The sequence below is a fragment of the Phyllobates terribilis genome, unplaced genomic scaffold (assembly GCF_046119375.1).
Source record: "Phyllobates terribilis strain yellow unplaced genomic scaffold, ASM4611937v1 Scaffold_4__5_contigs__length_816908805, whole genome shotgun sequence".
NCBI classification, from domain to species: Eukaryota; Metazoa; Chordata; class Amphibia; order Anura; family Dendrobatidae; genus Phyllobates; species Phyllobates terribilis.
In genome coordinates, this window is record NW_027362764.1 from 168,420,814 (window position 1) to 168,445,728 (window position 24,915).

Consider the following 24,915-nt stretch of genomic DNA (forward strand, 5'->3'; position numbering starts at 1 on the left):
TTGTTTGCGAAACACTCAGCTAAATAAAGAACTTACAGACACTCTTCAGCCACAAAATGGTAGAAAAAGTTTCATGAAGACTATTTAGAAAGTAACTTAATTTTGCATGTAGCAAGCAAATGAACAAGAAGAAAACTGTGAAAAGTTTCTCTGAACCTAGAACAGGAAAGAGAAACTGAATTGCCAAATGCAGATCTGAACAGGGCCTAAAATTAGAGACAATCATTGTGCTAGATCAGTATTTCACAGTGTATGGCTAGCTTAGGAAAAATCTCCAATTATTGCTGTAAAACATTATGTTCCCTATAGGAAAACTAGCCATATGTTCCATAGAAAACTTTATTAATACATTATAGTTTGCGCTTGGCTGCACTATGTATGATTTGAATTGGATTTTAGAAACTTCCTAATTGTAATACTGATGGCTTAAAATGTTCCCTTCCCGTCCCTCCTTTTTCTTCCTATAACTTGATGTTTTGTTGGACTTTATACTTATATTCTATGATATATTTATCTTGATATTGTCCCATTTATTATTCTTTTTTTTTGTAGTTTTGTAAAATTATATAACCTTTCAATAAAAATAGAATTTTGAAAAACATTATAGTTATTGTAAAAAAACTAATATTGGTCACAGATCAGGCTTTGTATTGAATACAGTGTACAACTTACAGGTGGGGGGGTGAGAAAGGAAAAAACGGGGTATATGTCTGACATTGGGTGACCCTAGGAAGAAAACACTAGAACAGTAGCAGAAAATGAGGAATTTCGAGTGAAGAAGTGACCTGTAAGACCAAATCACCAAACCAGAAAAAAAAGAAAAATAAGTAATAAGTTTGTGGTTAGGATTTGGACTACAAACATTTTAGCATGTTTTTCATACGGTGTGTAAGACGAACTCTGCTTCTTAAGAGCTTACTTGTTGCATCAAACTTTATTGTGTTTCACTTATTAACCATAAAATTTGCTCTGGCCATATTAAAATATGCTTAAAAAAAAAACGGCCGAAGTGACTCGACTTCATTAATGTAATGCCCCCTGCACTGTATGTGACCGCTAGTAATGCCTCAGACGCTTGTTGTGTTTTCCCTTTTTCGTTCTTATCCACCACGTGTAAAGTAAACTCGATTTTCTTTCCAGACGATTGATCTTTACAAACGCTACCTGTGTGTGGATTATATGGCTCCAGTGGAACAGGGTTACAAAACTCCTGGGTTGTTTTATACTTTAGTACCTTACAATTTATTGAAATACTAAAATATTACAAGAGGCGCTGCAGTGTTTAAATATTTTTTATGTGGTTTTCAAAGAAAATGTGCACACTGAAGACAGACTGCCAAGGAAACATAAATCCCAAATATGAGCCCATAAGAAGTAATAAGCATCTCTGCTAATGAATTTATTTGGAACTGTACATAGGAAAACGAGTTTCCCTTTTATAATGTTGGTGTGCCGCTTTTCTTAAATTCTACTATTATTTTATTCAGTAACATAACAACTAGTATGCACTTGTAGAAAATGTACAGGATGAGAGACAAGTCTTCCGAAAGAGGAGACCTTTAAACAATAACATTTCTTTCATACGGCATATGGGATCTATATGTGACTGATGGATATCAATTATTCGGCAATATCAGATTGTCATAGGACAGCATATAAACCTAATCTTCCTGAGCACCAAGTCTGCGCTTCTATCACTTTTATCTTCTAAGAAAACATCTCCAAGCGAGTTTTCTCTACTGTCTTCTAGGCTTGGAACACAAAGGATTTCCAGCTCTATTAGGCTTCATTCACACAGAGGCAACTTTTGTCTGGGTTTTATTTTTCAGCATGTAAAAAACGCTCTGCATTTCATACATTTCTACAGCGTCTTTCCTTTGTTTCGTTGCTTTGGGGTTTTTTTTTTTGTTCATATATGCATTTTTTTCATGCTTTCCTTCCAAAACAAAAGCGTATGGGAAATGGCAAAAATGTCAAAATTTCGACCAATCAGGACAAAAAAAAAATCATGCAAAAAAAATAAATAAATGAATGGGGCGAACAAAGCCACATAAAGCACTGTAGTGCATTTCAAATCTGACTATTCCTTTACAGCAAACATCTGGTCAAAAGCGTTTTTTTATGTAAAAAGCATGGCAGAAATGCTACTTTTATAAAAAGAAAACTCCAATACAGTACAGACCAAAACTTTGGACACACCTTCTCATTTAAAGATTTTTCTGTATTTTCATGACTATGAAAATTGTACATTCACACTGAAGGCATCAAAACTATGAATTAACACATGTGGAATTATATACTTAACAAAAAAGTGTGAAACAACTGAAAATATGTCTTATATTCTAGGTTCTTCAAAGTAGCCACCTTTTGCTTTGATGACTGCTTTGCACACTCTTGGCATTCTCTTGATGAGCTTCAAGAGGTAGTCACCGGAAATGATTTTCACTTCACAGGTGTGCCCTGTCAGGTTTAATAAGTGGGATTTATTGACTTATAAATGGGGTTGGGGCCATCAGTTGTGTTGTGCAGAAGTCTGGGGGATACACAGCTGATAGTCCTACTGAATAGACTGTTAGAATTTGTATTATGGCAAGAAAAAAGCAGCTAAGTAAAGAAAAACGAGTGGCCATCATTACTTAAAGAAATGAAGGTCAGTCAGTGCGAAAAATTGGGAAAAGTTTGAAAGTGTCCCCAAGTATAATGTATAATTTTCATAGTCATGAAAATACAGAAAAATCTTTAAATGAGAAGGTGTGTCCAAACTTTTGGTCTGTACTGTATGTTTTACTCATCTTTCTACAGTCTTAACGGAAATCTGTCAGTGTGATCAACCCTCCTAAGACATCTACCATACAGACCAAAAGTTGGACACACCTTCTCATTTAAAGATTTTTCTGTATTTTCATGACTATGAAAATTGTACATTCACACTGAAGGCATCAAAACTATGAATTAACACATGTGGAATTATATACTTAACAAAAAAGTGTGACACAACTGAAAATATGTCTTATATTCTAGGTTCTTCAAAGTAGCCACCTTTTCCTTTGATGACTGCTTTGCACACTCTTGGCATTCTCTTGGGTCGGGTTGGCTGGGCTTGCCTAGGGTCGGGTTCACTGGACGGGAACACGGGAGCAGACGGGAAGGACTTGGAGACTGACAGTATGGATAACTTGGACTTCAGAGATAGGTACTCTTTCAGACACACAGGTCTCGGGAAACTGTTCAGGTACCGCGGACATGGTTACAGGGTTCAGGTTCAGGGTTAACGTATAAACTACACAGGACTACAGGGATAGTACAGTATAGGGAAATAACTATATTAGACTAAGGACGGGGGACCTGGCAACATACAGTTGCACACATCAACTACCACTAAATAGCTGTAGGGATTTCTTAGGCACCTCACCTCCCTATTGGGGAGGGTGCCTTTTATACAAGATACCTCCCAGCTATTGGCTGGGGGCATCTTTGCAGTTGCGCAAACTGCCCCTTTAAGAGCAGGGGATCGCACATACTAGGCGCAACACTGGAAGTAAGCAGTGTCTCAAGGGAAAGGAGGGAGAGGAAGCTGCCATGGCCAGGGTGGTGAGCATGCCGGTGTCTTTGCATGCAGGGAGGAGGAGAACCATCCGTGGGCACCGGCAATGGGTGTTACAGTTCGAACTGACACTGATGCATCCTGTGCCTGCAGGCCAGCTTGAATTTCTTTGGAACTTGATTGGGGCTGCTTATCCACCATTCGGACTATCATGCGTTGCAACTCTTCATCAATTTTTCCCTGCTGTCCACATCCTGGGAGGTTAGGCACAGTGCCATGAGTTGTATACTTCTTGATTATGTTGCACACTGTAGACAATAGAACTTCAAGATCTATGGAGATGGACTTACAACCTTTGAGATTGTTGATATTGTTAAACAATTTTGGTTCTCAAGTCCTCAGGCAGTTCTCTTCTCTTTATTTTCTCCATGCTTAGAGTGGCATACACAGACATACAATGCAAATATTAAGTTAACTTCTTCCCTTTTTATCTGGTTTCAGGTGTGATTTTCATATTGCCCACACCTGTTAACTGCCAAAGGTGAGTTTGAACATGCATCACATTCTTGAAACAAAGTTGTTCACCCTCAATTTTGCAAAGGTGCCAACGATTTTGTCCAGCCCATTTTTTTAGGGTTTTGTGTGAAATTATGTCCAAATTGCCTTTTTCTCTATTTTTTTTGTGTTGTTCCAATACACATGTGTATAACAAAACATGTGTGATTGAAATAATTTTCTGGGAGAAATACTTCATTTTTTTGAACAATTTTTATGACTGTACATGTCTCACACTCACGGGGCCCTCTTTCATTTAAAATTAGCGCTGGAGGCAGATTCTCCGGCTGATCCGTTTCTAGACAATAGATCTTAACAGCTCATTTACATATTAAGATAAATGTGGCTTTCTCTGGAATAACACATCACAGATATCAAAGTATCATTTTATTCATCTTCCTATGACCACCATGCCCGCATAGACGGCTTATGAGGATTGAACCTTCTGACAGATTCAATTTAAAAATCACCAGTCTACTTGGACTGGGCAGTCTCTTCTGATGCTAAAATGATGAAAACTATGTATATGAATTTTGTGATATTTAAACATTTATTAATGACTATATTTTGTTGAACTGATATATCAGTATGGACTTATATTTATATTACACTACAGTAAGTATGTAATCCTATCTTCTGGAAAATAGGTTCTGTGTTAGTCATGGCAGTTCCCTGAACAGCATAGGTAACTTTTTGTAATTCCGCAAATCAATGTGCTTTTAATTATAGAAATAATCATTTATGCTTGACTACTCCAAATATTCATGTTTAAGTTGGAATTGGGGAAGGTAACTGTTGGCCAAATGGCCATTTGACCGACAGCTGTTTCACATGCATGGCCAGCCTAAGACTTGATGACTATGTCCTAAACATCAACACGATTCACAAAGGAATACTCTAAGCCAGCATACAGAACGCATACATCCAGAACATTTTATTCATTCCTGATATATTCCTTGTAACCAAATCCATCCCACCTTTTTATTTGTCACCAAGAGTACATGGCATCACCTTTCCCTTCCACAGACATTCTCATATTTGATTTCATGTGTAATTTATTTTATAAGCATACTTCAAACTTGATCTAAAAGTTTTGGGGGATTTTTTTTTCGGATTTTGATTCACCTCAACTATACTATCTTAAAATAATGTTGTTACAGAGTATATGGATCTCCTATAGTAGACAGACACAAGACAGCAGGCGACAAAAAATCAGCACATTGGGGCTGTAAGTGTAAGACACTTTTAGGCTGTGTGCCCACTATGAGTTTTTTAAGCGTTTCCGCAGCGGCAATTCCGCTGCAGAAACGGTTAAAAAACGCATGGTAGAAGGCCTGCCATGTTCCCCAATGATAATCCGCATGTGCTGTGCACATGATGCGGAAATTTCCGCTGCGGATTATGACTGCGGAAAAATCCGCAGCACTACCAATTATTTTGTGGAAGCGCTGCGTTTTCGCCGCCATTGACTTGCATTGGAACGCATGTAATCCGCATCACTGCATCTGTATATGCGGAATCCATGCGTTTCAATGTGCGGATGGTACCCGGGTCTGGAGAAGAGGAGACTCTCCTCCGGACCCTGGTACCATAGTACCTGTAAAAAAAAAGAATAAAATAAAAAATATACATTATACTTACCTTCCGATGGCCCCCGGTGTCTTTATCTGATGCGTCCTGGCTTGCCGGCAGCTCGCAGTGGACTCAAGGACCTGCGGTGACATCATTTAGTCATGTGACGGGTCCCGCGACCGCTGACGTCGGCAGGTCCTTTAGTGTACCGCGAGCTGCCGGCAAGCCAGGACGCATCGGATAAAGACACTAGGGGCCATCGGAAGGTACATAAGTATAATATTTATTTTTGGATTTTTTACCATTCTTTCGGTCACACTATATAAATCCATGCCGGTTGCATGGATTTATATAGTGTGACCAAGTTGACAAGCACTTTCCAAGTGATGCTAAAATCTCTTAGAAAGCGCTTGTCAACCCGCATGCGGAAATGCATGTGAAAAACGCTTCACTTCCACTTGTACCTGGCAGCAAAAACGCATGTACAATCCGCATGTACAACCCACATGTGTTTTTTCTGCCAGGGAGATGCAGAAACGCTCAGGAAAAATCCGGAGTATTTCTGCATCGTGGGCACATAGCCTTATTGTTGATAATAGCTATAGCCATTATACAACCTAAATCCCCAAAAAGTTGGATGCTGTGTAAAATGTAAAGAAAAAACAAGAACACAATGATTTGGAAATCTCTTATGGCCATATTTTATCACAACAGAACACAGATCAGAGGTTGAAGGTTAGACATTTTTCAATTTCATTTGAAAAAAATAAATCATTTAGAAACAGTTAAGACAGGGTTAACAAAAGGCTGGAAAAGCAGCTGGAGGGTCAGTTTTCAGCTAAGTCACATAACTGTGTATATAAGGGAGGCAGAGTCTCTCAGATGCAAAGATTGTCAGAGGTTCACCAATTTGTGAACAACTATGTCTAAAAATCGTGGAACAATTCAGAATCCCAACTGTTTTGGAATGGGAGTTGTAAAATCTTTGGGTCACAAGGCAAAAGCACGGGTTAATAACAATTAAATTGAATTTAGAATTTCAGGCTGTCATAAGTGCAACTAACATTCAGCTGATAAATTTACAAAGGGAAAAATGTTGCTTATTTACTGTTTTCCATTATTTTCTCCTGTATCACATATCTGCAAATTACAAATTGTCAAAAACTCATCTTCAAAGTCCCAATAATTCCTGCAACAATGGTTCCAGGTCTACAGCATCGAAGCTACAGATAGAGATTGGCTGCTGCAGTTATCTGGTCACTGTGGGGGGATTTGACAGGTGCGAATGCGACTATTTTGTTATTTTTACTAATATGCATGATAAACTGGGGTTAAACTCACTTTCCTGGCTTAGTAACTGGCCAGTCTCCATAAAAATAAAACATTAACATTTCGTCCAACTTTGTGAGGCATCTGCCTTGGCTTTGCTAGATAAAGTAGGAAGGTATGGTTTATGAGAAATTAAAAACTTTCTAGTTTGTTTATTGTGTTACTACAGAGAATTTGAGAGGAGCAGAAAATGCATGGATACAAAATATACAAATTTGTTTTTAGGCCTTTTTATCAGGTGTTTGCTGGAAAAAACGCAACACATGAAAATGTAAGTGCATTTGGCTGTGTATTTTCCCATGTGTTTTGCAAGCAATTTCCATGGATGTTTCATGTGCTGAACATCTATTGTATTAGTAGTACAATACTTGGAAAATAGGACACGCCACATTCTAAAATTTCAAACGCAACATTAAAATTTTACAATGCACTGATGTCAACAGAACCACAGATTCTTATGTGTCCAACTTTACAGTAATTCTGTTAGGAATATGAAAAGCACATTGAAAAAACGTGAATACGCCATACATATGTTAACAGTAGAAAGTTGTTTTTTTGTTACTAGAAAAAGTATTATAAATGCTGAAAAAAATATAAAAAAATGTAATGAGGAATATAATAATTTTCTTCAATACTTTTATACTCTTGCAAATGTGTGCTAGCCTAACAAATAACATGGCGAAATATAGTAAGCCAATCTCCTGCATAGTGAAAAGAACACCATTCGCCATATCGAAGTCCTGGCAAAAGACTTAAAGGGGTTTTCCACTACTAGGACAACTCCTCATGTTTGGCCCCATTAAAATAAGATAAAAAATAAAACACTTATACTCATCTCCGGTGCCAGCGCTGTTCCAGCGGTGTCAGCACTTGTGTTCCCGTGGCTCACGTGATGTTGTCACTGGTGTCACTGTCCTCGTATTCGGACAAATCGAACATCAAGAGGAAGTCAAAGAGCAGTCGCAGCCATGACTTCCTGTTGATGTTCAATACCTCCGAAAACGGGGACAGTGTCGCCAGCGCTGATTGGACGTAGGGCTCATGTAACGTCACAACCTCATGTGAGCCCTGGGAACGCAAGTGCCCACATCGCTGCAACGGTGACAGAGGTGAATATAGGTGTTTTCATTTTAATGGGCAAACATTCAGATTGAGAAGGGGTTGTCCTAGTAGTGGACAACCCCTTTACAGGGATTATTCGGTTGATCTTGGGGCCTTTCCACTGGATCCCTTTATCTCCGTTAGAATGGAGCAGTAGTGTGCATGTGCATCACTTGGCTTTACCCAGCAGCACCATAGAGAATCAATGCTCCATTTTTTTTTAATGGAGATAAAAGTGCCCTGTCGGGTATAAAAATTCCCTGTTCTGCCAATCGGTGCTAGACCACACGATCAGTAAGTTGTTTGTTGCCTCATAATGAATTTGGCACCTCTTGTCCCAACTCCAGTTTAGATGAATCAGGGCCATAGTTCTCCATCCAAGCAAAGGATAACACATGCAATCAGACATTGAAAACCCTCAAATGGTCCCTGTCATTTCAATAATCTTTGCATAAATCAACAATACAGGGGAATATAAATCACGTTTTTATACTTGTGAAAAAAAGTTTTTTCAACTCAGCAAAGTGAATTAAAATCAAACTTTATTGTGACTTATTTAAAATAGTAGCATGGGCATAAAAATATATCTGACGCGTTTCAAGCCTAGCTGACTCTTAATCGTAGATAGATAGGAACTATATATACCTGAATATATCTACCTCTATCTGTAGAGTCACCTAAATTGACAGTACGCTTTACACTTTTGGCTAGTTTGTCTTCCACTGGGGTATGCTTAGCACAGGATACAGGCAAAGCAGTATATTGTATGGATAATGTATGGGTAAAAATATATGCAATGTCTAATACGACATGGGCACTGCTACCCGAGTCTTGTTGTATATTGTATGGAAGCATTGGATGTGTACTATAGCTAACACTGCTGAAAGTTCACTACATGTGGTTAGTACTATCGTCTTAGAACAAAGAGTGGGACTAGTGTTTGGGTTCTGGAGTGGCAATTTTTTGTTAAGTAACAATAATGTGCGCAATTAGTGGTACTGGTGTAAGAACTACAAGGCACTAAGGCTGAATCATTGCAGCTAGGATTAATTGTGGCGACAACCACAACATGCACAGGTTGGGCTAACGTGGGGTTGTACACGACAAACTATTTTCCTCTATACCGGTAGCCTGATTTTTGGAAGTTACTTTAACAATGAGCTGTGGATGCTCCCGCAATAGGAATTCCTGAAGATCAGTTGTGATTGCTGGGGGTAGCTGTCAGGGTCTCTACATTTCTAAGGAATAATTTTTTAACAAACAACATAGATCAATTGAGAAATCTTGTGATACATGGACGCACTAAGTCTTTCAGAACTGCTGTTTTAAGTGGCCCACCATGTTGTTAGTAAAGGGGTCCCCAAGCATCAAACCCCTCTCTGTGCCCTAATAGTACAGGAGTTGTGTTGTTAAGAAAATTCCCTAAAATAATTAGAAATTACTTCTCTTATTCTATAAACATGCCAGTAAGTAAAACACGGCCAAGATATGCTCTCCAAGAAGAACATAGGTCATGGAATTGGTGCAAGAAGTTGGCATCGTTTCCTGTTTAAAGGTTAAAGGGGCTTTTCAGTAAAAAAAACATTATTTTTTGAAGTGTTCAGATGGCTTAAAAACATAAAAGAATTGATACAACCGCTATGTAACCCCCTGCAGGCTTGTGCTCTGATATTTACCCATTTCCTAGTCTTCTCTGCTCATTGATCACATCTCTGTACACCAGACATGGTTGGATATTTCTGCTCAGCCAAACTATGGCTAAAGCAGGTCACTACTGTGGCTAGAGATTGGCAGAAAAGGCATTGGTTACGTCTAATTCTGGTGTGTGAAGTTCAGACATGCTAAGTTTCGGAACAGGAGCTGTGGGAGATCAATAAGTGTCTATTACTTCTTTTATTTATTTGAAGCAGTCTGAACCCTTTAAACATTGTTTTTTATTCCCTGGAAACCCCTTTAAGCTGGAAATTTTTAAGAGATGAGAATGTCTAGTGCTAATCTACAGATGGGAGAAATGTTTCTCCATTACTAGAGATGAGCAAACCCGAACTGTAAAGTTTGGGGTTCGTACCGGACATCTAGTGCCCGGTGCTGAACTCCAAACACGGACTTCTCTGGGAGAGAAAGATAAAGAAAGAGAAAAAGATTTTTTCCAGCTCCAAGGTTCGGATTCCCATTGATTTCTATGGGATTCGGGTGCAGGTACAGTTCTGGTACCCCGACAGAACTTTGGATTAAAGTTCGGTTGAACTCGACCTTCCACCAGTCCGCTCATCCCTATCCATCACGACATTTGCATAAACCAAATTTCAGCATGCTGCAGCCGTTACATGTAGTGCATTCATTAGCACAGGCTCTTTTGCCATTTTCTTTGGGTTAGACAAGTAAAGTGCTTGGATATTTATCTTGGGCTCGGACTTTGTTTTCTTTTAATAAAAGTCCAGCTATTGTGTCGGCTTAAAATATTATGCATTAAAATGGAAATACATTATTTAACAATCACCTTCATGTGAGACAGTTGAGCTGAACCAGATTTCAGTCGTAGCTTTCGGGTATTAACTAATTAAACTTTCAGAAGTCATTTCAAGCTGGGCTTTCCCCAAAATAAACTTAGCTGAGTAGAAGGCATTAAGTTTACTAGGCATACTACCAGTATCTTGTGTACCTATCCTAACCACTTACCATATGGCATTGTACGTTGTGTATACATCAGTGCAGAGCTGGGAATAGTTTGTGCAGCATCATTTTCTGAAAGTGTGCGGTAATATAAAGTATTTATATAGTACAATAAAGATGGAAGAAACATGTCTGTGCCTTACATTCACCAGCCCTGGCCATAAGGGAATAAGGTAGTAGAGTCAGCCTGAGACCCTATGTAGCCTACCTCCTGTGATGACATCTTCCCCCATGTGACTGTTGCAGGCTAAAACTGGCTGCAAAGCCCAATGGAAGTTTTGCAGCAGACTGCAATTGAAATTGTTCCAGAAAAAGAAGTATTTCTCCCAGAAAATGATTGCAATTACACGTTTTGTTATACACATGTTTATTTCCTTTGTTTGTATTGGAGCAACACAAAAAAAACTAAGAAAAAAGGCAAATTAGACATGATTTCACACATAACTCCAAAAATGGGCCAGACAAAATTGTTGGCACCCTCAACTTAATATTTGGTTGCTCACCCTTTGGAATAAATAACTGCAATCATAGAATCATAGAATGGTTGAGTTGGAAGGGACCTCCTGGGTCATCTGGTCCAACCCCCTGCTCAAAGCAGGATTCACTAGATCATCTCAGACAGATGTCTGTCCAGCCTCTGTTTGAAGACGTCCATTGAAGGGGAACTCACCACCTCTCGTGGCAGCCTGTTCCACTCATTAATCACCCTAACTGTCAAAAAGTTTTTTCTAATATCTAATCTGTGTCTCCTCCCATTTAGTTTCATCCCATTGCTTCTAGTCTTTCCTTGTGCAAATGAGAATAAAGATGATCCTTCTACAATGTGACAGCCCTTGACATATTTGTAGACAGCTATTAAGTCTCCTCTCAGTCTTCTTTTTTGCAAGCTAAACATTCCCAAATCCTGCAACCGTTCCTCATAGGACATGGTTTGCAGACCAGTCACCATTCTGGTCGCTCTTCTCTGAACTTGCTCATTCGCTTCATTGATCATTCGCTTCCTGTAACCATAAACAAGCTTATCACACCTTTCAAATAGAATTTTGGACCACTCTACTTTTGCAAACTGCTCCAGGTCTCTCATATTTTAAGGGTGCCTTCTCCCAACACAAATTTTAAGATCTCTCCAAACGTGTTCAATGGGATTTACATCCGGACTCATTGCTGGCCACTTCAGGACTCTCTATCGCTTTGTTTCTATCCATTTCTGGAAGCTTCTTGAAGCATTTTTGGGGTCATTGTTCTTCTGGAAGACCCATGACATAGGACGTAACCCCAGCTTTCTGACACGAGGCAGTACATTGCGACCCAAAATCCTTTGGTAATCTTCAGATTTCATGATTCTTTGCACACAGTCAAGGCCCCCAGTTCCAGAAGAAGCAAGACAACAAAAAAACATCTTTGAACCTCCACCATATTTGACTGTAGGTACTGGGTTGAATTTTTGTAGGCCTCATTCCGTTTTTGGTAAACAGTAGAATGATGTTCTTCACCAAAAAACTCTATCTCATCTGTCCACAAGATGTTTTCATGTTTTCCCAGAAGGATTTTGGCTTACTCACGTACATTTTGGCTGAGTGCAGAAAAGCTTTTTTTATGTCTCTGTCAGCAGTGGGGTACTTCTGGGTCTCCTGCCATAGCGTTTCATTTAATTGAAATGTCAATGGATAGTTTGTGCTGACACAATTTCTTTGGAACTTGATTGGGGCTGCTTATCCACCATCCGGACAATCTTGCGTTATAACCTTTCATAAATTTTTCTCTGCTGTCCACATCCAGGGAGATTAGCTATAGTGCCATTGGTCGTAAACTTGTTGATTATGTTGCGCACCGTGGACAAAGGAACATTATGATCTCTGGAGATTAACTTGTAACCTTGAGGTTGTCGATATTTTTAAACAATTTTCGTTATCAAGTCCTCAGACAGTTCTCTTCTCCTCTTCTTAGTGTGGCACATACAGACACACAATGCAAAGATTGAGTCAACATCTCCCCTTTTTATCTGGTTTCAGGGGTGATTTTCATATTGCCCACACCTGTTACTTGTCACAGGTAAGTTTAAACGAGCATCACATGCTTGAAACAAAAGTTATTTACTTATATTTTTGGAAAGGTGACAATAATTTTGTCAGGCCCATTTTGGGGGTTTTCTGTGAAATTATGTCCAGTTTGCCTTTTTTCTCAGTTTTTTTGAGTTGTTACAATACACACAAAGGAAAAAACATGTGCATAACAAAATGTGTAATCACAATAATTTTCTGGGAAAAATACTTCATTTTCTGGAACAATTTCAAGGATGCCAACACTTTTGGCCATGACTGTATATGTCACAAGCCAAAAATTTGCTAAAAACTTCAATACGTTGCAGTGATTTTGCCCCCCCCCACCCCCAAAACAAAAACAAACAAACAAAATAAAACACAGCACCAAATACACAAAGTGTGAACCCAGAAAATGGGCATGAGTGAACAGTTATATATAAAAAAATATGTTTTATCTGCTAAGGGTGCTTTTACATTGCGGTTTTTCAAACGTTCCTTGGTCCTGTCTGGGCTTACGTCTGAACCCCCGCGTGAAACGAAATTCGGACATATGCGCCAATGGGGCCAAAGACTATAATGGTGCACTCTGACGTGCATAACTTTTGGCATATACACCGACTGGAGGTAGACACTCAGACGTAATGGGATCACTTTGCAGGTACCATAGAAATGCTACAGATTATACTTGAGGAAAAGCCTTGAGTAAAATCTGCCAAAAACAAAACTTGTTAACCTGGCCTGTAGGTTCTGGTCTGTGAAGTTAAAGAATCATTCAGTTTTGTGTTAGAAATGGTGAATAAATAGGGTTAATTGGATGCAGAAAAACTGTGTTATTTGGCTGCTACATTTAGAATTATGCCATAATGTGTATACATCCAGGTCAGGTAGCAACTCCAGATTGGCCACAGCAAACATGTGGATGTTTCTTAGCTCATATGTGTCTTTTTTGCTCTATTTCCTTTCGTACGCACTTATACACCCTAAGACTCTCATAACGGGAGATTAAGTGCACGACATGACAGGGGATTCCATTACTGTGTGGTCTTCTTGAGTTGATCCCACTGGTCATTCTACTGCTGACTGGTGCGGCACTTTGTAACATTCTGCTCTTTGTTCGTACTATCCCCCTTTTGATCTTTACTACTCAGATGTAAAAGAGAAAATAAGTGTTTTATCAAGTTCAAAAAAGTTACATTTTGGTGCACCTAATTTCTGATAAAAGGATTGAAAATAAGTCAAAGACGTAAATCTTTCTGCCACAGAAAACATATCCCTTTTCCCTGACCTAGCAGCGATTTGTGCACATCTTGTTCAAATTTATCATCTGAAGTTCATCTTTTGCTTTTTGCAGAGAAAGCTCCTCACATAGCACAATGTAGTGATCTTAGTGCATGAATGGAAACACATGATCGCTGTAGACAGTGCAAGCATAAAATGGGAAGGAGCAGAAATTATAATCTGATGAGAGATGTATGGCTTTGATCCATCAGTCTCTGCCTCATGTCATAGAAATCTGAACCAGCTCCTTAAGAGTCTAAAACTTCCTCCCATTCACTGATCTCTTCTCAAAAAATGGTTTCCTTGGTCACACTAATGAAAACATGCAACTCACGATGGTGCTACAAACTGTGAGCTGAAATTTCCATTTTTATGATTTTGGTGGATCACACGAAAAGAGCGAGTGTAAATAAAATGTCAAAAGAAACCATTGTGGCCAAGAGAACAGAACGTGGGGAGGAGATTCCATAACGGCATCTCAAATATCAGAGTATTACCTTCTAAATTGTGCTATAAGAGTTCTTCTAAAGGTGTCTGGATCTTAGCGAGTATATCAGGGTTCCCCAACTCCAGTCCTCATGGCCCACCAACAGGTCATGTTTTCAGGATTTCCTTAGTATTGCACAGGTGATCATTCCATCACCTGCACAGGTAATAATCCCATCACCTGTGTAATACTAAGGAAATCCTGAAAACTTGACCTGTTGGTGGGCCTTGAGGACTGGAGTTGGGGAACACCGGAGTATATAATAGGGGTACAGCTTAAGATTCCATGTTTGCAACTTATCAAGCAGTATTCATTGATGGATCCTACCACATCTGCAATTTGAGAAAGTAAAGAAGAATATATATTGTTGAAACAACCTCGGCAAGGATGTGGGATAATTTCCAAACTTGAGAACACCCTTTTAAAGCCTCCACAGTAAAGCATCTCAGCGAAGCTGTAGGGGAAATTTGTGACTACAACATTGTCAACTGTTCCGGCAGTGACAACCAGCAAGTCTGAAACAAAGTGCTTTGCATACGTGACGACTGCTCGAACAAGAAAGTAAAGCTGAATCCTAACAGTGTGAAAATTAGCCACTATTAGGACTCCGCATCCTACAGTGCTTGCCAAAATTTTGCTCTGGCTTGAAAAAGTCTTTTAAAGAGCAAGTTACTCATATGTTTCTGGCATATGGGACCCTTGTTGACCTTCATCTGCTCATTTTAGATTGTGAGCCCTCGCGGGCAGGGTCCTCGCTTCTCCTGTACCAGTCGCTGTCATGTTTTGTTCAAGATTATTGTAATTGTTTTTGCTATGTATACCCCTGTTTCACATGTAAAGCGCCATGGAATAAATGGTGCTATAATAATAAATAATAATAATAATTTTATTAATAATATTCTGAATGTCAATTCAGCTGAAGATTAAGGTTCTTTTTTCTTTTTGCACAAGCTATCTTGCTTACTCAGAGAAAGACAAATATAAAGCACAATAACTTTAGGTTATATGTTGCTAAAAACAAATATATTTAGTAGAAAAGCAGCAAATCTGTTTGTAGGGATCGTAAATCTGGCTACACGGCTCTACATTGCGGCTCAGCCCTCCTCAGCCTCATGGTACAGCTCCAGAATCAGTCACCACCTTGTTAGCTATTTGCTGCAGGCTGCACGCTGGTGCCAGAATGGTTCAGATGGACACATCATTGCCGGCAGTGCTGATTTCATGACACTCCTTTAGCGGCAGCGCTAATGTATATTTATACCAGTATATATCAAGTAATCAGCTTTAATCCAGACAGACATACCTATTGATGTAACTCAATGCAACATATGTTGGCTGCTGAAGTTCCTGCTTCTCCAAGACGCGTGGATCTGTGTCTGTAATACAAACAGAGAGCAATTCTATTAGACCCCACATGAAGCAAATAATATACAATATGCTAAGTACTATAGTATTTATCAGCTATATTATTATTTATTGTTATAGCGCCATGGCGCTTTACATGTGATATTCAGAATCTGCTGAAAATTACCTCATTGCACTTCCAGTATATGGTTATGGAATATCAACATTTGCACCTTATCTACATTTTAGTTTGGGACAGGAAGTTATTGGATAAGGGAGATGCAATGTTAAATAAGCTAAAAGAAGTTCCAGCACCTATAATGCTGGATGAATACTGAAGAAAAATTACTGCTTGCTCCAGTTATAAGCTAAGTGTAAGATAATATTTAGCAATCTGCTCTTAAGTAATTATAAGGTTCTTGGCATAAGTACAACTTTTATGTAAACACAAATGTATTATATTATGAGGATGCATTCAGGGTCAGCAATATAAAGGCAGAATACTTGGACTTGTACCTTTTTTCACTTTTATCTCCTTATAGATAGTCTTCTTATGTAGATTTTCCATTAGAGAATTATAAGTCAAACTTGATGGATTGGAAGTCGTAGCTGTCACATAGGGTAGAGGGGAGGGATTGGGGGGCTTTCTGTGCAAAGAGTCTGAAGTACTGCACTAGAGATGAGCGGTGTTCGACTAGAACTGTTCGCCAATCTCAAATTCTAGCTGTTTTGGGCGGTGTTCGAGTCGTTCGACGAACGCGAACGATTTGCAAAAAATTCGGCTGTTCGAGATTATGTTCGATAACTGTTCGAGCACCAAAAGCGTAACTGGATTTTTTCACATCATGCAGGGATTGTCTGCCACTCACTGTAATGCCACAGCCATGGTGGTTGTGGCATTACAGTGGTTGCCCAAATCGATGGGAACAGTGCTCACAGTGAAACATGAAAAGCCGGCAATTCAGCAGCGACATACACTGGTACCCGACAATTTAGAACAGAAAGAATAGAGCATCACACATATATTAGATAGATAGAAACATGTCAGTCACATATATAAGAAGTACAGTGAAAGTGTTGCTTACTGTACTTGTCATTTAGTGTTAAAGGATTAATTAAAAAAAATAATAGTGTTTTCATGCACCGTCTCTTTAAAAAAGCCGGCCGGCAATTCAGCATCGGTACCCGACAATTTAGAATAGAGCATCAAACATAGATTAGATAGAAACATGTCAGTCACATATATAAGAAGTACAGTGAAAGTGTTGATTACTGTACTTGTCATTTAGTGTTAAAGGATTAATTAAAAAAAATAATAGTGTTTTCATGCACCGTCTCTTTAAAAAAGCCGGCCGGCAATTCAGCATCGGTACCCGACAATTTAGAATAGAGCATCAAACATAGATTAGATAGATAGAAACATGTCAGTCAATATATAATAAGTACAGTGATAGTGTTGATTACTGTACTTGTCATTTAGTGTTAAAATAAAGGATTTATTAAAAAAAAAATTGGCGTGAGGTTCCCCGTAATTTTAGTCTCTAGCGGAGGGTTAAGCAGACGGCTGGGGCAGATGTTTGAAGCCTGGGAAGGGGGTAATACCCACGGAGCTTCCCAGGCTACTAATATCAGCCCCCAGCTGAATACCTAGCCTTTACTAGCTATTAAAATGGGGGACCCAAAAAAAAATGACGTGGGGTCCCCCCTATTTTAATAGGTAGCAAAGGCTAGGCAGACAGCCGGGGGCTGATATTAATAGCCCAGGAAGGGTGCCAAGAATATTGGCCCCCTCCCAGGCTAGAAACACCAGCCGTCAGCCGCCCCAGAAATGGCGCATCCATAGAATGCGCCAATTTTGGCACTTAGCCTCGCTCTTCCCACTGCCCTGTAGCGGTGGCAGTGGGGTAATAGGGCTGGGGTTGATGTCAGCTTATAATGCCAGCTGACATCAAGCCCAGGTTAGTAATGGAGAGGCGTCTATAAGACACCCCCATTACTAACCCCATAGTTAAAGTTAAAAAAAACACAAAGACCCAGAATAAAGTCCTTTAATTGAAATAAACACACAATTCTTTAATGTTCTAAATTAAACCATACTTACCGTCACGCCCATTCCAGCTGAAGCCAACGATCTCCTGCAATAAAAGCAAAATAATAAAGCAACTTCATCCTTACCTTTCCATGGTTCCCAGGACGGCTCCAGCTCTGCTACATTCACATGACAGGCTGGATCGCAGCTGAAAGCTGCCATCCAGCTTGCCATGCCGCAGACACTGAGAAGCGTAGGCATGCTTGCGCTCCTCAGTGTCTCGCTGTGACGGCATCCAGATGAGCAGAGTTCATGTCCAATGAACTCAGCTCACCTCATGCACACCACTGACTGCAGTGAGCGCAGGAGAATTCTCTCACGCTCACCGCAAGCGCAGGAGAATTTTCCCAAGCTGTCAGTGACGTGCATGAGGTGAGCTGAGTTCATTGGACATGAACTCGGCTCATCTGGATGCCGTCACAGCCAGACACTGAGGAGCGCAAGCATGCCTGCGCTTCTCAGTGTCTGCGGCATGGCAAGCTGGATGGCAGCTTTCAGCTGCTATCCAGCCTGTCATGTGAATGTAGCAGAGCTGGAGCTGTCCTGGGAACCATGGAAAGGTAAGGATGAGGTTGGTTTATTATTTTACTTTTATTGCAGAAGACATTGGCTTCAGCTGGAATGGGCGTGATGGTAAGTATGGTTTAATTTAGAACATTAAAGAATTGTGTGTTTATTTCAATTAAAGGACTTTATTCTGGGTGTTTGTGTTTTTTTAACTTTGACTATGAGGTTAGTAATGGGGGTGTTTTATAGACGCCTCTCCATTACTAGCCTGGGCTTGATGTCAGCTGGCATCAACCCCAGCCCTATTACCCCACTGCCACCGCTACAGGGCAGTGGGTAGAGCGAGGCTAAGTGCCAGAATTGGCGCATCCTATGGATGCGCCATTTCTGGGGCGGCTGACGGCTGGTGTTTCTAGCCTGGGAGGGGGCCAATATTCATGGCACCCTTCCTGGGCTATTAATATCAGCCCCCGGCTGTCTGCCTAGCCTTTGCTACCTATTAAAATAGGGGGGACCCCACGTCATTTTTTTTGGGGGTCCCCCATTTTAATAGCTAGTAAGGGCTAGGTATTCAGCTGGGGGCTGATATTAGTAGCCTGGGAAGCTCCGTGGGTATTACCCCTTTCCCAGGCTTCAAACATCTACCCCAGCCGCCTGCTTAACCTCCGCTAGAGACTAAAATTACGGGGAACCCCACGCCAATTTTTTTTTAATAAATCCTTTATTTTAACACTAAATGACAAGTACAGTAGACAACAATACTATCACTGTAGTTATTATATATGTGACTGACATGTTTCTATCTATCTAATCTATGTGTGATGCTCTATTCTTTCTGTTCTAAATTGTCGGGTACCGATGCTGAATTGCCGGCCGGCTTTTTTAAAGAGACGGTGCATGAAAACACTATTATTTTTTTTAATAAATCTTTTAACACTAAATGACAAGTACAGTAACCAACACTGTCACTGTACTCCTTATATATGTGACGGATATGTTTCTATCTATCTAATCTGTGTGTGATGTTCTATTCTTTCTGTTCTAAATTGTCGGGGACCGATGCTGAATTGCCGGCTTTTTTAAAGACAGTGTCTTCTGAGCAGTTTGTCAGCTTTTGGACACCTATGAAGGTGTTTTCTATGTGTTTTTGTTTGCCTGCCATTGGTTTTAACGGTGTTCGACAGTGTTCTAAGGTGTTCGACGAACAGTTCCACGAACATCCCGGTGTTCGACGAACCGAACTGAACCCGAACACTACGGGGGTGGCTCAACACTATACTGCACATGATGGGGCCACCTTCAGGGCACTTCTCTCAGCAAGGAAGTAAAAATGTTACCTTCTCAATCTTATTGATACTAAAAACATACCCAGAGGTAGATTTAAACAGCTTTCTATGGCTTCTTATTGTTAGCAGTTAAAGAAGCACTCCTCCCATCAAAGTTTTTATCCTTTTAATAAATTGTAGTCATCATATTATATAGCACTGTGTACCTACAATTGCTCATTTTGCCTTTCTACCCAGTTAATTCTTCTCTTTTCCATTTAGTCTATGACATGACGTGATTAAAAACTGACCAGCTGAATCCTTCTAAAATCTACACAGAAACAGGAGGTCAATTTTCCCTGCAGATGGCAGGAGTCACTTCAAAATTGTATGGCAAGGGGAGGAGAGAGCAGCTGGGTCAGGAGTTGAAGAGGGGAATAATTCATGCAGGGAAAAGAGGCGTCCTGTTTCTACATAGAGCAGAAAAAAGAAAATAATTAATTGGGTAGAAAGGCAAAATGAGCAAAAGTAAGTACACAGTGCTGTATAATATGATGACTTCAATATATTAATAGGACAAAAAGTTGATGGGAGTGCTGCTTTAATCAAGGCCCAAACTGCACAAGTTCTCCATTCAAATGATTCAGTATAAACTGGGGCAATTTATATGCTTTAAAAAAATGATCCAGTGAAGAGTTACATAGTATGGCGCTACCTGAACAGATTCAAGTGTATAGCAATACGGACATCTACCTAATGAGCAGAATGAGACAAAAACTGGCCAATTATATACAAAAATGCAAAACCCGGTGCTAAGACAAGTAGTCAAGCACCGAGTTCAAATTGCCTACTCGTGTCCAATGTAGAAAACAAACGGAGAACAAAAGAGTAATTAGCAATGAAACAAAATCTTTATTAGTGATTCATAGTCACAGTGATAAAAGGATATATGAAAGAAATAATAACAAAACAAGGGGATCAAGAACAGACAGTGCCAGAAACAGGACAACCCCTGGCAATAAAATTACTGAGCAATCCAAAGTGCAAAAATGCAGATAAATATACAGGCAGAGGGACACTCCATAGGTATATAATTACCAATAAAGGTAATGGATAAATAACACAGTTCACCCATTAAGGAATAAAAAGTCAATATGACTCAACCATAGTATGTACAAAAATCGCTGAGTAGCGACAATAAAGCAAAGATCCAAATTAAGGGTAAGTTATATGGCTGCCCTATGCCACACGATGTTAAGTAAGGAAGAATACAAAAAGTACCCGGACCTAGTTAAAATCACTCACCCAATGGCAAGGTGTCCGGGAAACAGGAAGCTCACAGGGTGCCTGGGGAGCCACAGAACGTACTACAGGTGAAAGCGCGCCCCGACGCGCGTTTCGCTCTTCTTTATCAAGAGGCGCTGTGTGTATGCCCGACAGGACCTGATTATATACGCCCACCCTTGGTCACGTGATGCAAAAGAGGGAAACACATTGGTATGTAGCGGTGCGTGTACCCGGAGCCACGCCCCCCGCCGCCCGCGTCACAGCCGTCAGGTCACGAGCGCGCACCAGGCAGCGCGCCTAGGAAGCGCTCCCGGGGGCGCGCCAGGGACAGAAGACAGCCGGACACGGGCACGGGTCAGCCAGGAGCCGGGAGACAGGCACCCCACCAATGTGAAAAAGAAGATAGATATAAGAAATACAGACAGAGGATGGTGAGCAAATACAAAATAGTAAAATACACCTTAAATAAGACAAGATGCTCTCAGACACAAATGAATGAGTAAGATAACTTAATGGAGCATAATTATAATAAAGATCCATCAATTAACTCTAGATAATTACAATAAGTGCCCAATAAGGGTAAATATATATAAGTCCAGAGATATATGTGGAGACAAGTCGACATGGGACCATTTCCCACAAGGATCAGAAGATGATAATCGAAGGGCTCTTGCGAAATGCTCCATGTTATCCGCCATAAAATGCCTTGAACAGAGAATTGAGGAAGGTCCATATGGCGCACACAAACAATGAGTTAATAGCCACGAGTCTAAAAAGGTAGAGAACAACAAAGTTAAAAGCAAATAATAAAAACAGACTAAAAACTAGAGCACGGACTTTAGATCAAGAAAAATAAACACTGAGGGAGAGAACAAGCCAAGCAAAAAAGGGCCCAATCACAAAAATGAGGAGAAGCTCAAATTTTCATTAAGGCCACGCGGTGCCAAGGTGTCCAGGGTGCTAATCCACCTGGCCTCTTTTTGTGCAAGGCAAAGTTTGTAGTCACCCCCTCGAGAGCCCAGATGTACCGCATCTATTCCCCGCACCAAAAGGCTGCGTGGGTCACAATTGTGAACTTGTTTAAAATGTCGCGGTAAAGTCCTGAGCTCACGGGGGTCCGACACAGATTTAGCTGCGCCAATGTCCCGCACATGCTCCCGCACCCGGATCCTCAATTCCCTTGTCGTGAGACCTACATAGATTTTCTGACAACTACACGTGGCATAGTAAACCACGTGTGTTGTACCACAGGAAATGTATCTGAGGATCCGGTAAGTGCGGGAGCCATCTGAGCTCGCAAAAGACGAACTGCGAAGGACATTGGCGCAGGCCCTGCAATGGCCACATGGATAGGACCCAACCCTGGGACCGCGCGACCCGAAAGGATTAGCTACAGGTGGGACATAGTGACTTGAAGTAACCAGATCACCCAGATTTCTGGCACGTCTGGCAGTCATGAGTGGGAATTGTCCCACCACATCCCTCAGGGAGGGCTCCGCACCAAGAACATTCCAATGTCGTGAGAGGACCCGCCTCATAGAAACCCACTCATGATTATAAGTGGAAATGAAGCGGGTTCTCTCAGGAGGCCCGGAGAGAGGTGATCTCGGAAGAGGATATAGTAGAGAACTGCGGGGGGTGCTGCGGGCCCTACCGTAGCCACGGCCGATGCAGCGGTTACTGTAGCCTCTCTGTTTAAAACGTTGTGTCAGAGCTGCTGCCTGCTTTTCAAAGTTGGCTTCCGTCGAGCAAATGCGCTTAATCCTAAGGAATTGTCCGACCGGGACGGCCCTAATAGTAGAGAAAGTATGACCAGAGGCCGCATGCACCAAAGAGTTCACCGCTGTGGGCTTCCTGTAGACGTCCGTCTGGATGAGGGAGTGTGAGTCCACCACCAGAGTGACGTCCAGGAAGTCCAAGCGTGTAAGGCTATAAGTGTAAGTCAATTTGATGCCCCACTCATTGGTGTTAAGCCGCCCCATAAAGTCATCAAGCTCCTCCGCCGAACCCCGCCAGAAAAATAGGACATCATCGATATACCTGAGCCATGCCACTCAAATAATAAAAACAGACTAAAAACTAGAGCACGGACTTTAGATCAAGAAAAATAAACACTGAGGGAGAGAACAAGCCAAGCAAAAAAGGGCCCAATCACAAAAATGAGGAGAAGCTCAAATTTTCATTAAGGCCACGCGGTGCCAAGGTGTCCAGGGTGCTAATCCACCTGGCCTCTTTTTGTGCAAGGCAAAGTTTGTAGTCACCCCCTCGAGAGCCCAGATGTACCGCATCTATTCCCCGCACCAAAAGGCTGCGTGGGTCACAATTGTGAACTTGTTTAAAATGTCGCGGTAAAGTCCTGAGCTCACGGGGGTCCGACACAGATTTAGCTGCGCCAATGTCCCGCACATGCTCCCGCACCCGGATCCTCAATTCCCTTGTCGTGAGACCTACATAGATTTTCTGACAACTACACGTGGCATAGTAAACCACGTGTGTTGTACCACAGGAAATGTATCTGAGGATCCGGTAAGTGCGGGAGCCATCTGAGCTCGCAAAAGACGAACTGCGAAGGACATTGGCGCAGGCCCTGCAATGGCCACATGGATAGGACCCAACCCTGGGACCGCGCGACCCGAAAGGATTAGCTACAGGTGGGACATAGTGACTTGAAGTAACCAGATCACCCAGATTTCTGGCACGTCTGGCAGTCATGAGTGGGAATTGTCCCACCACATCCCGTGGCATGGCTCAGGTATATCGATGATGTCCTATTTTTCTGGCGGGGTTCGGCGGAGGAGCTTGATGACTTTATGGGGCGGCTTAACACCAATGAGTGGGGCATCAAATTGACTTACACTTATAGCCTTACACGCTTGGACTTCCTGGACGTCACTCTGGTGGTGGACTCACACTCCCTCATCCAGACGGACGTCTACAGGAAGCCCACAGCGGTGAACTCTTTGGTGCATGCGGCCTCTGGTCATACTTTCTCTACTATTAGGGCCGTCCCGGTCGGACAATTCCTTAGGATTAAGCGCATTTGCTCGACGGAAGCCAACTTTGAAAAGCAGGCAGCAGCTCTGACACAACGTTTTAAACAGAGAGGCTACAGTAACCGCTGCATCGGCCGTGGCTACGGTAGGGCCCGCAGCACCCCCCGCAGTTCTCTACTATATCCTCTTCCGAGATCACCTCTCTCCGGGCCTCCTGAGAGGACCCGCTTCATTTCCACTTATAATCATGAGTGGGTTTCTATGAGGCGGGTCCTCTCACGACATTGGAATGTTCTTGGTGCGGAGCCCTCCCTGAGGGATGTGGTGGGACAATTCCCACTCATGACTGCCAGACGTGCCAGAAATCTGGGTGATCTGGTTACTTCAAGTCACTATGTCCCACCTGTAGCTAATCCTTTCGGGTCGCGCGGTCCCAGGGTTGGGTCCTATCCATGTGGCCATTGCAGGGCCTGCGCCAATGTCCTTCGCAGTTCGTCTTTTGCGAGCTCAGATGGCTCCCGCACTTACCGGATCCTCAGATACATTTCCTGTGGTACAACACACGTGGTTTACTATGCCACGTGTAGTTGTCAGAAAATCTATGTAGGTCTCACGACAAGGGAATTGAGGATCCGGGTGCGGGAGCATGTGCGGGACATTGGCGCAGCTAAATCTGTGTCGGACCCCCGTGAGCTCAGGACTTTACCGCGACATTTTAAACAAGTTCACAATTGTGACCCACGCAGCCTTTTGGTGCGGGGAATAGATGCGGTACATCTGGGCTCTCGAGGGGGTGACTACAAACTTTGCCTTGCACAAAAAGAGGCCAGGTGGATTAGCACCCTGGAC

At 41.5% G+C, this 24,915-nt stretch overlaps 1 protein-coding gene across 1 annotated transcript in view; it reads right to left on the bottom strand.

Moving 5' to 3' along the window:
- Window positions 1-24,915, bottom strand: part of JAZF1 (JAZF zinc finger 1) — a 368,303-nt gene that overhangs the window by 151,745 nt on the left and 191,643 nt on the right. The window contains exon 2 of the mRNA XM_073677913.1: window positions 15,885-15,957. Coding sequence (XP_073534014.1) covers window positions 15,885-15,957 — 73 coding nt within the window. The remainder of the gene's footprint in view (window positions 1-15,884; window positions 15,958-24,915) is intronic.